Source organism: Entelurus aequoreus, linkage group LG02 (genome assembly GCF_033978785.1).
Source record: "Entelurus aequoreus isolate RoL-2023_Sb linkage group LG02, RoL_Eaeq_v1.1, whole genome shotgun sequence".
Taxonomy (NCBI): Eukaryota; Metazoa; Chordata; class Actinopteri; order Syngnathiformes; family Syngnathidae; genus Entelurus; species Entelurus aequoreus.
The window spans coordinates 12,519,665-12,533,430 of NC_084732.1; the positions used below are offsets into that span (position 1 = coordinate 12,519,665).

The 13,766-nt window shown below is 41.5% G+C and overlaps 2 protein-coding genes across 3 annotated transcripts in view; one reads left to right on the forward strand and one right to left on the reverse strand.

The window, feature by feature from the left end:
* Positions 1-13,766, reverse strand: part of ccne1 (cyclin E1) — a 335,619-nt gene that overhangs the window by 3,812 nt on the left and 318,041 nt on the right. The gene's annotated exons all lie outside the window — the stretch shown is intronic.
* On the forward strand, positions 1,199-8,539 carry LOC133630319 (zinc finger protein 32-like). Of its 2 annotated transcripts, XR_009821232.1 has the most exons (3): positions 1,199-1,786; positions 6,048-7,655; positions 8,519-8,539. XR_009821232.1 is itself a non-coding variant. In XM_062021884.1 (2 exons), exons 1-2 carry the CDS (start codon positions 1,603-1,605, stop codon positions 6,932-6,934), a joined length of 1,071 nt encoding a protein of 356 aa, XP_061877868.1. In that variant the 5' UTR covers positions 1,199-1,602; the 3' UTR covers positions 6,935-7,768. The 2 variants fall into 2 exon arrangements, 1 of the variants encoding a protein (XP_061877868.1); XM_062021884.1 differs by lacking the exon at positions 8,519-8,539 and having other exon boundaries at positions 6,048-7,768.

Genomic DNA, 13,766 nt, shown 5'->3' on the forward strand with positions numbered 1-13,766 from the left:
ACTATGAGACTCAAAAGAAGGAAGAATACTAGCTATTCTTTATATGACTATAGGAGTTTAGAACGAAGTAACACTTAAATATGGATATGCTTCCAACAGTATAAAAGCAGCTTCCATGAAATGCTCAGTCGTTCACAATCAAGGACGGGGCGAGGGTCACCACTTTGTCAACAAATGCCTGAGCAAATTGTTGAAGAACAACATTTCTCAACCAAGCTGTTGCAAGGAATTTAGGGATTTCACCATCTGCGCTCCGTAATATCATCAAAAGGTTCAGAGAATGTGGAGAAATCACTGCAGGTAAGCCATGATATTACGCACCTTGGATCCCTCAGGCGGTACTGCATGAAAAAGCCACATCAGTGTGTAAAGGATATCACCACATGGGCTCAGGAACACTTCAGAAACACACTGTCAGTAACTACAGTTGGTCGCTACATCTGTAAGTGCAAGTTAAAACTCTACTATGCGAAGCCATTTATCAACAACACCCAGAAATGCCGCCGGCTCATCTAAGATGGACTGATGAAAAGTGGAAAAGTGTTCTGTGGTCTGACTGGGTCTAACCCTAAACCCTAACCAACCCTAACCATTTCAAATTGTTTTCGGAAACCAACGCAGAAAAGAAACAGCATGATCTAGTATTTATGTGGAACTTTAATGTCATTTAACCACATTAAAAACTTTTTTTTTTTTTACCAAAATGGCCTGGCCACGTGGCAGTCATTTATTACAAATATATCACAGACCGGAAATGAATAACATGTCCACACAGTGTAACATATCTACATCCGCCATTTCCTCCAAATCTCATTGATAGAGAAAATCTTCCACACTGGCGGAGCACTTCCGGTTCCCCTCCTCCACCTTTTTGCGACACTGAAACAAAATTTAAAAAAAACGCGACGTAAAAGTGACGGGTTGGTGTATCTTTTGGTCATGAACGGAAATTGAAACACTAAAAACGATCGGGTTAGTTGAATTTTATTTTGAAACGCACACAAACTTCCGTGTCAAAGAGCAATAACTAGATCTAAAAAAACAAAAAAAAAACGGTTTTATTTTAATTTTATATGACAAAAATGAAAAGTGTCAGTCAGCAGAAACGGAAAAACTGATCAAAAGCAGATTTGTTTTTTCATATTCTGACACCGGAACCGGAAGTTGCTATTTCAAGATAAGACCGGAGACTGACCCGGAAAGGGAAAACAGTTGTGTGTCGTATTTTGTGTTTTATTTGGAATAACGCATTGATCCATCCTCGCACGATTGTTTCATTGTACAACGTCGCCTCTTCCACGAACGTTGCCACGTACCCGGTGACGTTAAATGCGTCAAACGTCATCAGTCACGTGACAGCGGTGTTTTTTATTAATGACATCCACGACACGCCTGATAAATCCACTCGCAAGTTGCGGGTGGAATTCCGTCGTAGTTGTCAGTTAAACGTTTTTATTTTTGCAACGGCGGAGTGAACGGAATTATTTCCTCGTTTTGGTCAACTTTGAAGCTTCTCGGGCTAGCTTAGCATCGCTAGCTGCTAAGAAAGAGACAAAGCGGAAGTGATCGACGCGTGGCTAAGTGTGCGTGTAAAGTGTGAAAATGTGCAAAGTAGAAATGCTGAGAGTGTTGGTGAAGCAGCGACTAACTGCTGCTGTGGAAGAAATATTTGTAGTGTTGGAAAGAACGATAGCAGAATACGAGGAGGAACTTTCTAGAACAAAAGAGGAGAACGAGCGACAACGTCAACTACTGGACGCTCTCTTCAACAAACATCAACAAACAGGTTTGTTTACTTCTTTTCAACAAACATCAACAAACGGGTTTGTTTACTTCTTTTCAACAAACATCAACAAACAGGTTTGTTTACTTCTTTTCAACAAACATCAACAAACGGGTTTGTTTACTTATTTTCAACAAACATCAACAAACAGGTTTGTTTACTTCTTTTCAACAAACATCAAGTTGTGTTTTCCGGTTGGTTTGATTCTTTCTCGTCCCTGTGAGCATGGTGAAGTTGTTTCAGATATATATACGTTGCATCAATACAACATTCCAGTAAGTTCTAACAAGCATAGACATGTTACAAGGGTACGCAGCATGGAGCGCTGCTGACGAGACGCGGGGCCGCCATCTTGGAGTGGTGATCCGCTCCACTCAGTGCAATTCATTTGGCAGGAGCAATGAACTGTCAGCGCATTTAATTCATCTTACCTCACTGAATACCACTGATTTCACCCGCTTTTTTTTCATACGTGTAGCTATGATAAAGGACACATGTTTTATTATTCATAGTTTGCTTAACAGTAATAGAATATTCTTATATGCTATAAGTGACCAGATCAAAACTGGGAATATAATCCCAGAGAAGGGGGAAAAAAAGGGTCAGCTATTTTTAAGTAGAAGAAACAATATGATTAGGTTTAGGGATGTCTGATAATGGCTTTTTGCCGATATCCGATATGCCGATATTGTCCAACTCTTTAATTACCGATACCGATATCAACCGATACCGATATATACAGTCGTGGAATAAACACATTATTTGGCCTAATTTGGACAACCAGGTATGGTGAAGATAAGGTACTTTATAAAAAAAATTATCAAATAAAATAAGATAAATAAAAACATTTTCTTGAATAAAAAAGAAAGTAAAACAATATAAAAACAGTTACATAGAAACTAGTAATGAATGACAATTTGTAAAATTAACTGTTAAAGGTTAGTACTATTAGTGGAGCAGCAGCACGCACAATCATGTGTGCTTACGGACTGTATCCCTTGCAGACTGTATTGATATATATTGATATATAATGTAGGAAGCAGAATATTAATAACAGAAAGAAACAACCCTTTTGTGTGAATGAGTGTAAATGGGGGAGGGAGGTTTTTTGGCTTGGTGCACTAATTGTAAGTGTATCTTGTGTTTTTTATGTGGATTTAATTTAAAAAAACAACAACAAAAAAACGATACTGATAATAAAAAAAAAAACGATACCGATAATTTCCGATATTACATTTTAACGCATTTATCGGCAGACCGATATTATCGGACATCTCTAATTAGGTTATATATACATGCTACATAAACAATGTATGAATACATTAGATATCTATATATCTTATAGACCCGACCCGCAAATGAAGGCCCGGGGGCCACATGCGCCCCCGTTGAGCTTTTCAATCTGGCCCGCCGGACATTCCCAATATAATAGTTCTAGATGTTTAAGATGTAAAGTGTAGCTGCCATTATGATGTGCACTCATGTTTTCTAACGACCATAACTCTTCAACTATACCAGGGTCGGCAACCTTTACCACTCAAAGAGCCATTTTGGCAAGTTTCACAAATTAAAGAAAATAATGGGAGCCACAAAAAAAATTCAAAATTTTAAATGAAAAACACCGCATACGAAGCTTAAATTGCTTTGTGCTATGTTAACCAGGGGTCTCTGACACACGCACCGGCATGCACTTTAATATGTAAATTTGATAGTAGGGCTGCCCGCGAGTTTTGTATGAATGGCGCTTGATAGCGTCATGCTTGCCAATCCTTTCATTATTTCCGGGAGACTCCCGGATATCAGGACGTGCTGGCACTGTTTTTGACACCCTCTACAGCCTGCTCAAACAGTGTACCTGCTCGACTACATGTAGATTGCTGCTTCAGCTGGCGTACTAGGTCAGCAGCCACACAGCTTACACTGACGGTAGCCGTAAAAAAAAAAACTTTAACACTGTTACGTTACAAATATGCGCCACACTTTGAACCCACACCAAAAAAGAATGACAAACACATTTCTGGAGAACATCTGCACTGTAACACAACATAAACACAACACAACAAATACCCAGAATCCCATGCAGGGTTGCCGACCCCTGAACTATACTAAGTCTTTCAATGCTTGGAATCTGCATCATATACTAGTCACTATGCTCATCTAATTAGTTACTATGCTCATCTAATTAGTTACTATGGTCATCTAATTAGTTACTATAGTCGTCTAATTAGTTACTATGCTCATCTAATTAGTTACTATGCTCATCTAATTAGTTACTATAGTCATCTAATTAGTTACTTTGGTCACTATGAGATATCTCAGATTGTAGGTGGGGTTTTTTTTTTACCCTTCGCGTTCATATTTCACTATGTTTGTTGCATTTTGGTTGTGTTTGGGTTGATTGTGAAATATGTTGTCAATATTCAGTGTTTTACCCTTCATAGTTGATACTGTAAATCCCACATTCTTTATTTTCATGTACATTCTGGGTGTTTCATTCAGTAAAAAAAAAGTCAAATTCCATTCCGTTTTTAAGGCGGTCTGTCGTATCGTTTTTAGCTTTCAATCATTATTGTGAGGTTTTGTATTAGTGTTCCTAAAAATAGATATACCGGCCCCCAGACACACTTTTTTATCTAAATCTGGCCCCCCGAGTCAAATATTGCCCGGGCCTGTTCTAGACTGTATCTCTGTTGCTGCAGCAGCAATAATAATATACTTTTTTTTTTTAAAAAGAAAAAAGATTTTGTGACATAGTAGTATCCTGTACTTGGTATCATTACAGTGGATGTCAGGTGTAGATCCACCCATGGCGTTTGTTTACATTGTGACGGCGGTGAGCTATTGTATCCTCCTACGGTGTGTAGTTAAGCATGTTTAGCTATTCCTCTGCCTCCAGTGATAATGGTACTTGTACGAAACATACTCTATTTTTCGCCATGGAGACGAGGATTAGTGATTTAGAAGTAGCTAAAACACTGAGGATGGATGTTAGCCATGTCTTAAAGCAGCTCTTCCTGAGGGTGTTTCAGTGTTATAACTTCACCTTTATCTTGACTTTTTACACCAAAATGCGACCATTCTCCCTTTTCTGTGTACACACCGTGTCTGCTTGTAAGTACTCTGTGTGTGCGCGCTGCCAAACATGCTCCTCTGCTCCTAAAAGCCAGCAATGACACAATGTGACAATGACGGGGGATAATACGGGACGATTCCGTTTTTCAAGGGACGGTTGGCAACTTTTCTTTATGAGCCATTTCGAAGCAAATGTCACATCTCTACTCCGCAAACACCCACTTAAAACACCCACTTAAAACAATCCACTTGTTGAGAATCATGGTTTGAAAAAGAATCATACCAAAGACTATAAAAATAGGAGCCATTACCTCCCTGCTTGGCACTCCGCATCAAGGCTTGGAATTGGGGGTTAAATCACCAAAAATGATTCCCGGGCGTGGCCACCACTGCTGCCCACTGCTCCCCTCACCTCCCAGGGGGTGAACAATGCAACAATGGGTCCAATGCAGAGGACAAATTTCACCACACCTAGTGTGTGCGTGTGACAATCAGTGCTACTTCAACTTTAACTTAAGCAGAGAGGGGGCACACCTGACACCGCTCCAAGCACCTTTCTGCTGTTTCTGCGTTTCAAAGATGTCTGCAAGCGGGACATGAACGCCCTGGACATACACACTGAACAATGGGAAGATGCAGCGGCTGACCGCAGCAAATGGCGCAGTGTCCTTTTACAAACAGCTGAAGACCGGCGAGGAAGAGATCCATGCCACAGCCAATGAAAAAAGAACCAAGCGGAAGACACGCACTCCTGCAGTTGCGCCTTCCAGCTACATCTGCAGTAAATGCGGCCGTGTTTGCCTCTCCCACATCAGACTCTTCAGCCACAGCAGGCGTTGTCGCTGAGTTTAGACTTGACCTCTGGACTGGCGCAGTTTCCATAGTCATTACGACTGACGGAGGCCTGACGAAGCAGAGAGGGGGCAAACCTGACACCGCTCCAAGCACCTTTTTTGTTTGAACTGTTTATGACCCAGTGCAGCAGCTGTTTATGACCCCCCTCCCCTTAGAAGCAGCTGCAACTATGTAATCAGGAAATGCCCAAATAAATGAGGAGGCGCGTGGAGCTTGTGCCAAAGCGACGAGGTGACACTGTGCGAATACTAAATTGAATCCTGTGTTTGATTCCTTGCTTCTTGTCTTGTTTAATAGACGGTTCGGTGTTCAATGTTTGTCTTCTTGTGTCCCACAGACGTCACCGGAGAAAATTGTCCTCCTCAGCCGCAGGAGTGGAGCTCCAGGGTGGCGCAGAAGGAGCCGGAGCAGCCCCACTTTAAAGAGGAAGACGAGGAGCCAGAACTCATCTACATCAAAGAGGAAGAGGAGGAGACAGAGCCGCCCCACTTTGAGGACGACGAGGAGCCGGAACTTATCCACGTCAAAGAGGAGCCAGAGCCCCCCCACGTCAAGGAAGAGGAGGCAGGAAAGACGGAAGCTGATGGAGGATCAGAAGTAGACAAGCTCTTAGCTCCACTTTCAGGAAGTGAGGACATGACGTCGCACTCTTCTGACACCGAGGATGACGAAGACGAGGATAAAACCGTCCGGAAACGCTTCAAATGCTCTCATTGCGACAAAACCTTTGGCAAGAAGGGAACTCTGAAAACACACACCAGGTATCACACCGGGGAGAGACCCTTCGTGTGCTCAGTGTGCGGCAAAGCCTTCACCATCAAGGGACATTTGAACCGACACGCCAGAACGCACAGCGGAGAGAAACCGCACCCCTGCTCAATTTGCGGGACGAGCTTCGGCGTGAGGTCGGCGCTGGTCCAGCACATGCGAACGCACACCGGAGAGAAACCGCACGCCTGCTCCGTCTGCGGCGAAAAGTTCTCCCAGAAGGGGAACTTGAGCCGACACGCAAAGACGCACACCAGGACACAAAGTCAGGGTCCGGTCTTTGGCTGCGCCACCTGCGGGAAGACCTTCTCCCAGAAAGGATACTTGAAGATTCACAGGAGAACTCACACGGGAGAGAGACCGTATGCCTGCTCCTTCTGCGACGGCAGCTTTAGCGTCCGCTCCGTGTTGGCCAAGCACGTCAGCAGGAGACACGCCAGCAAGGACGCCAAATGACTCTTAGTTACTTCAAAGATTACTTTTTTTGTGGCGCTTGGTTTGAGTGACTCGGAGCGAGTTACGGTATTGAACACTCATTTGGTGGTAAGCTCCATTAGAAGCCTCTGCTGACTGGCGGAAACACGGCTGCCGAGGGCAGGAGGGTGAAGCGTCTTGCCCGAGGACACGTCGGCAGTGGCCAGGATGGCGGAAATTGGATTTGTAAAAAAAACAACCTTGTTTCTGAACGGCCGCTCTACCATCTGAGCCACACCGGAGTGCGCCCCCATTATTTAGGGTGAAAGTCTTTCAATCCAATCCACTTTATTTATATAGCACATTTAAACAACAAAATGTTTCCAAAGTGCTGCACAACAATATTAAAAACAATATTCAAATATTATCCTTAGCTCCACCAATGACTGAATAAAAACAAAAATAAATGGATATAAAAACAATATAAAAACAATATAAAATAAATATAATTAAAAACGATTTTAAAGGGTAATGGCATATATACATTTGTTAATTGTCACTCGGATATGTTTTGGAGCATTAATATTTTTTTATAACTTTATATTAGGGATGTCCGATAATGGCTTTTTGCCGATATCCGATATGCCGATATTGTCCAACTCTTTAATTACCGATACCGATATCAACCGATACCAATATATACAGTCGTGGAATAAACACATTATTATGCCTAATTTGGACAACCAGGTATGGTGAAGATAAGGTACTTTTTAAAAAAAAATAGTAAAATAAGATAAATAAATTAAAAACATTTTCTTGAATAAAAAAGAAAGTACAACAATATAAAAACAGTTACATAGAAACTAGTAATGAATGAAAATGAGTAAAATTAAGTGTTAAAGGTTAGTACTATTAGTGGAGCAGCAGCACGCACAATCATGTGTGCTTACGGACTGTATCCCTTGCAGACTGTATTGATATATATTGATATATAATGTAGGAAGCAGAATATTAATAACACAAAGAAACAACCCTTTTGTGTGAATGAGTGTAAATGGGGGAGGGAGGTTTTTTGGGTTGGTGCCCTAATTGTAAGTGTATCTTGTGTTTTTTATGTGGATTTAATAAAAAAAAAACTTAAAAAACCCCCCAAAAAAACAAAAAACGATACTGATAAGTGAGTAATCCTTGTTGTGTTGCTACAGTCAGCCGCTATACACCGACCCACCTACAACGTTCTTCTTTGCAGCCTCCATTGTTCATTAAACAAATTGCAAAAGATTCACCAACACAGATGTCCAGAATACTGTGGAATTATGAAATGAAAACAGAGCTTTTTTGTATTGTATTCAATGGGGAAGGCATACCTCTGTTCCCCGGGCTACGTCACGCACATACGTCATCTTCCGGAGGCTTTTTCTTCACCATAGCTGGTTGTCCAAATTAGGCATAATAATGTGTTAATTCCACAACTGTATATATCGGTTGATATCGGTATCGGTTGATATCGGTATCGGTAATTAAAGAGTTGGACAATATCGGCATATCGGATATCGGCAAAAAGCCATTATCGGACATCCCTAATTATTATGCCTATTTTGGACAACCGGGTATGGTGAAGATAAGGTACTTTTTAAAAAAATGAATCAAATAAAATAAGATAAATTAAAAACAAAGAGTAGATTTTCCTCCACGTGGGCCCCTGATCTAAAATGAGTTTGATACGCTAATAAGTCACCCAATGCCGATATTGTCCACGGTATCCATGCATCGACATCCGTATCGAACGCCCACCATTTTGTCCAGTCGCAGGAAAAGACGTCGCGACGAGGACGACAAGGACCATGACCAAGCCCAGGCTGACGCAGAACTGCTGCGTTGTGGGCTGCACAGACCGACACACATCCTTGCATCGACTCCCGAACAAAAAGGATATCAGAGCCAAGTGGATCCAGTTCATCTACGACGGGAAGATCCCGGCTTCCGTCGGCAAGACTCTGCTGGTCTGCGCCAACCACTTGGACAAACTGCTCCACTTGGACTCCGGACTAAGTGCGAGGCTGAGTGTCAAACATGGATCACTACCGACTGTTCGCGCCACGGAAGCAGGAAGTGTAAGTTTTACAAGTCTTTATTCTGCTTCCGGTTTGTTATCGTGTGTGTTAGCCACCTAGCCGGAAGGTGACGGAACATGACGAAGACGAGCTCACTTCGTGTGAAAATACGAGAATGTTGACTACGACTGCGCTTTTTGGAGCGTTTTGGCGACAGATGTCATTCATAAACTCCATAACACATCTCGCAGCTGCAAGCTGTCTTCCGGATGTAGACACTTCCGCACTTAAGTGCGCTTACACACACTGAAGTGCGCCGCCAGGACCCGGATGTTGCACTCAATGCGGTGACAGCGCGGTGATGAGAGCAACCGATATAGCCATAGACATGTTGTAAGGGTACGCAGCATGGAGCGCTACTGCCTACTGGCGCTGACGAGACGCGGGGCCGCCATCTTGGAGTGGTGATCAGTGCAATTCATTTGGCAGGAGCAATGAACTGTCAGCGCATTTCATTCATCTTACCTCACTAAATACCACTGATTTTCAACCGCTTTTTTCTCATACGTGTAGCTATGATAAAGGACACATGTTTTATTATTCATAGTTTGCTTAACAGTAATAGAATATTCTTATATGCTAGAAGTGACCAGATCAAAACTGGGAATATAATCCCAGAGAAGGGTCAGCTATTTTTAAGTGTAAGAAACAATATGATGAGGTTATATAAACATGCTACATAAACAATGTATGAATACATTAGATATCTATACATCTTATAGACTGTATCTCTGTTGCTGCAGCAGCAGAGAGTTTATTCTGTCTTGACACTTTGTATTGATATTTTCTATTACATTCTTCCCTTAAATGATCATGTTTACACTGATTGTTTTATATGTAGTTTTGATGTATTTATATGTACCCTAACCCCCCTACACAATCTGGACTGTGGTCCTTGGCTTTTACAATCTTTATTTTCATCATTTATTTCAACTTTATGTTATTCAAGTATGACATTTTGAAATGTAATTAATTTCATTGACAAGCAATTCTATTATGGTCATACTCTTGTTTGCTAGCAGCTAGGATTTCAGTACTATTGAAGATCTTTGCTCCTTCTCAACTCTGTGCTAATATTCTTTTCACAAAATACAACCAAGTGTATGTTAATGTTAAATCTTACTTGTGAAAAGTAATCCCCCGATTCCTATTTTCAACAGTCAGCTCATTTGAGCAGCAAAACGCCGAACACCATCTTTGTTTTCTACCTGTCAACTGTCAGTTTAGCATCTTTGTTTTCTACCTGTCAACTGTCAGTTTAGCATCTTTGTTTTCTACCTGTCAACTGTCAGTTTAGCATCTTTGTTTTCTACCTGTCAACTGTCAGTTTAGCATCTTTTTTTTCTACCTGTCGACTGCCAGTTAAGCATCTTTGTTTTCTACCTGTCGACTGCCAGTTAAGCATCTTTGTTTTCTACCTGTCAACTGTCAGTTTAGCATCTTTGTTTTCTACCCGTCAACTGTCAGTTTAGCATCTTTGTTTTCTACCTGTCAACTGTCAGTTTAGCATCTTTGTTTTCTACCTGTCAACTGTCAGTTTAGCATCTTTGTTTTCTACCTGTCAACTGTCACTTTAGCATCTTTGTTTTCTACCTGTCAACTGTCAGTTTAGCATCTTTGTTTTCTACCTGTGAACTGTCAGTTTAGCATCTTTTTTTTCTACCTGTCGACTGCCAGTTAAGCATCTTTGTTTTCTACCTGTCAACTGTCAGTTTAGCATCTTTGTTTTCTACCCGTCAACTGTCAGTTTAGCATCTTTGTTTTCTACCCGTCAACTGTCAGTTTAGCATCTTTGTTTTCTACCTGTCAACTGTCAGTTTAGCATCTTTGTTTTCTACCTGTCAACTGTCAGTTCAGCATCTTTGTTTTCTACCTGTCAACTGTCAGTTTAGCATCTTTGTTTTCTACCTGTCAACTGTCAGTTTAGCATCTTTGTTTTCTACCTGTCAACTGTCAGTTTAGCATCTTTGTTTTCTACCTGTCAACTGTCAGTTTAGCATCTTTGTTTTCTACCTGTCGACTGTCAGTTTAGCATCTTTGTTTTCTACCCGTCAACTGTCAGTTTAGCATCTTTGTTTTCTACCTGTCAACTGTCACTTTAGCATCTTTGTTTTCTACCTGTCAACTGTCAGTTTAGCATCTTTGTTTTCTACCTGTCAACTGTCACTTTAGCATCTTTGTTTTCTACCTGTCAACTGTCAGTTTAGCATCTTTGTTTTCTACCTGTCAACTGTCAGTTTAGCATCTTTGTTTTCTACCTGTCAACTGTCGGTTTAGCATCTTTGTTTTCTACCTGTCAACTGTCAGTTTAGCATCTTTGTTTTCTACCTGTCAACTGTCAGTTTAGCATCTTTGTTTTCTACCTGTCAACTGTCAGTTTAGCATCTTTGTTTTCTACCTGTCAACTGTCAGTTTAGCATCTTTGTTTTCTACCTGTCAACTGTCAGTTTAGCATCTTTGTTTTCTACCTGTCAACTGTCAGTTTAGCATCTTTGTTTTCTACCTGTCAACTGTCAGTTTAGCATCTTTGTTTTCTACCTGTCAACTGTCAGTTTAGCATCTTTGTTTTCTACCTGTCGACTGTCAGTTTAGCATCTTTGTTTTCTACCCGTCAACTGTCAGTTTAGCATCTTTGTTTTCTACCTGTCAACTGTCACTTTAGCATCTTTGTTTTCTACCTGTCAACTGTCAGTTTAGCATCTTTGTTTTCTACCTGTCAACTGTCACTTTAGCATCTTTGTTTTCTACCTGTCAACTGTCAGTTTAGCATCTTTGTTTTCTACCTGTCAACTGTCAGTTTAGCATCTTTGTTTTCTACCTGTCAACTGTCGGTTTAGCATCTTTGTTTTCTACCTGTCAACTGTCAGTTTAGCATCTTTGTTTTCTACCTGTCAACTGTCAGTTTAGCATCTTTGTTTTCTACCTGTCAACTGTCAGTTTAGCATCTTTGTTTTCTACCTGTCAACTGTCAGTTTAGCATCTTTGTTTTCTACCTGTCAACTGTCAGTTTAGCATCTTTGTTTTCTACCTGTCAACTGTCAGTTTAGCATCTTTGTTTTCTACCTGTCAACTGTCACTTTAGCATCTTTGTTTTCTACCTGTCAACTGTCAGTTTAGCATCTTTGTTTTCTACCTGTCAACTGTCAGTTTAGCATCTTTGTTTTCTACCTGTCAACTGTCAGTTTAGCATCTTTGTTTTCTACCTGTCAACTGTCAGTTTAGCATCTTTGTTTTCTACCTGTCAACTGTCAGTTTAGGCTGCTCGCCGGCTACTCGTCACCACTTCAAGATGGCAGCCCGATTTCTCGCGTCACAGCAGCCAATGCTGCGTCTACTTATAACATGTCTATGGATATAGCTATATAATGATATCTAAGATAGCACCATCCTCAACAGTCGTAATCTTATCTAAGTAAAAACAAAATAAAATAATATCTATATTTATTTTAGCTAAGTAGCGGAAAGGGCGGGATTAACTGAGTAGTTGGAAGAGTAACTGGGACAATGCGTGAATATTTTTATTTATTTATTTTATTTTATAAACCTTTATTTATATGTATAAATTGCAACATTTAAAAACAATTGAGAAATAATAATAATCGAAATAAGTACAAAAACAGCGCCAGGGTGTTGTAAACTCCATAAAGTAACTAAAATAGAATGCAATATATATATATATATATATATATATATATATATATATATATATATATATATATATATATATATATATATATAAAACAAAGTGCTAAGCCATAGGCTCACACAAGTTCAGTAAATAATTTAAATTTGGAACACAACATCATCGTTGCTGACTCTTGCTAGTGTTTATTAATGAGTTAGAATGCATTCAAAAAAAATAAAAACATATGTGTTCTTGTCTTATATAAGGATTGTGAGCGTTAGACACATTTAAAAAAAAAAAAAAGCCAGTTCCCTTTTAAGACATTTTTACAAGATAAAAGGTAATGATGGATATTTAGGATGTATGATATTCTCTGAAGGTAAGAAGAGCGACAATGTACACCACACCCACCTGAAAAGCGTGTCTCAAAGCCATAATTGGACCGCACCGTGGATTTTGTGACTTGTTCCTCTCCTCGTCATGCTAAGCAAAACAAGACCAAATAACTGTCGAGTCATATGTTCGTGATCTGTTACGCGAATATCATTTGTTGTCTAGTCTCCACACCCGAGACGGTACTGCCGGATCAACAACACGGTGCCGCTGCTGGCGCTCTACTTCGACGGCGACAGCGACATGAGGCCGGACTTCCGTCTCTCCAGGGCCTCCTTCGCCGGCCTGATGGAGCTCCTCGGGACCCGCTGCGACCACGGCTGGGGGCCCGTGATAGAGACCCTGGTCTTCTTGTTTTGGCTGTCCGGCGGCGCCTCCTACCGCGTGGTGGGCAGAGCGTTCCACATGCCGCGGACCACGGTGCACCGCGCCGTCCACAAGACCAGCGAGAAGATCCGCGCTCTCCTCCCTCGGGTGGTCCGCCTTCCGGCGGCGGAGGACTTGGCCCCCCTCGGTGCCGGCTTTGCCCGCCTGGCCGGGTCGGCGGCTTTCAGCCGGGTGGTGGGCAGCATCGGCGGCTGCCACGTCCGCGTGAAGCCGCCCATGGAGAAAGCGTCGGGTTACCTGAACCCCAAGTTGTTTCACTCGCTGCAGTTCCAGGCCGTCTGCGACCACGGCGCCAAGTTCCTGGACGTCTTTATAGGCTCCCTGGGGTCGGCGCACGACACCAAGGTGCTGAAGC

Coding starts and splice junctions, on each gene's coding strand:
- LOC133630319 (XM_062021884.1), top strand. CDS start 1,603: ATGTGCAAAGTAGAAATGCTGAGAGTGTTGGTGAAGCAGCGACTAACT. Junction 1,787..6,047: donor CAACAAACATCAACAAACAG/GTTTGTTTACTT, acceptor TGTGTCCCACAG/ACGTCACCGGAGAAAATTGT.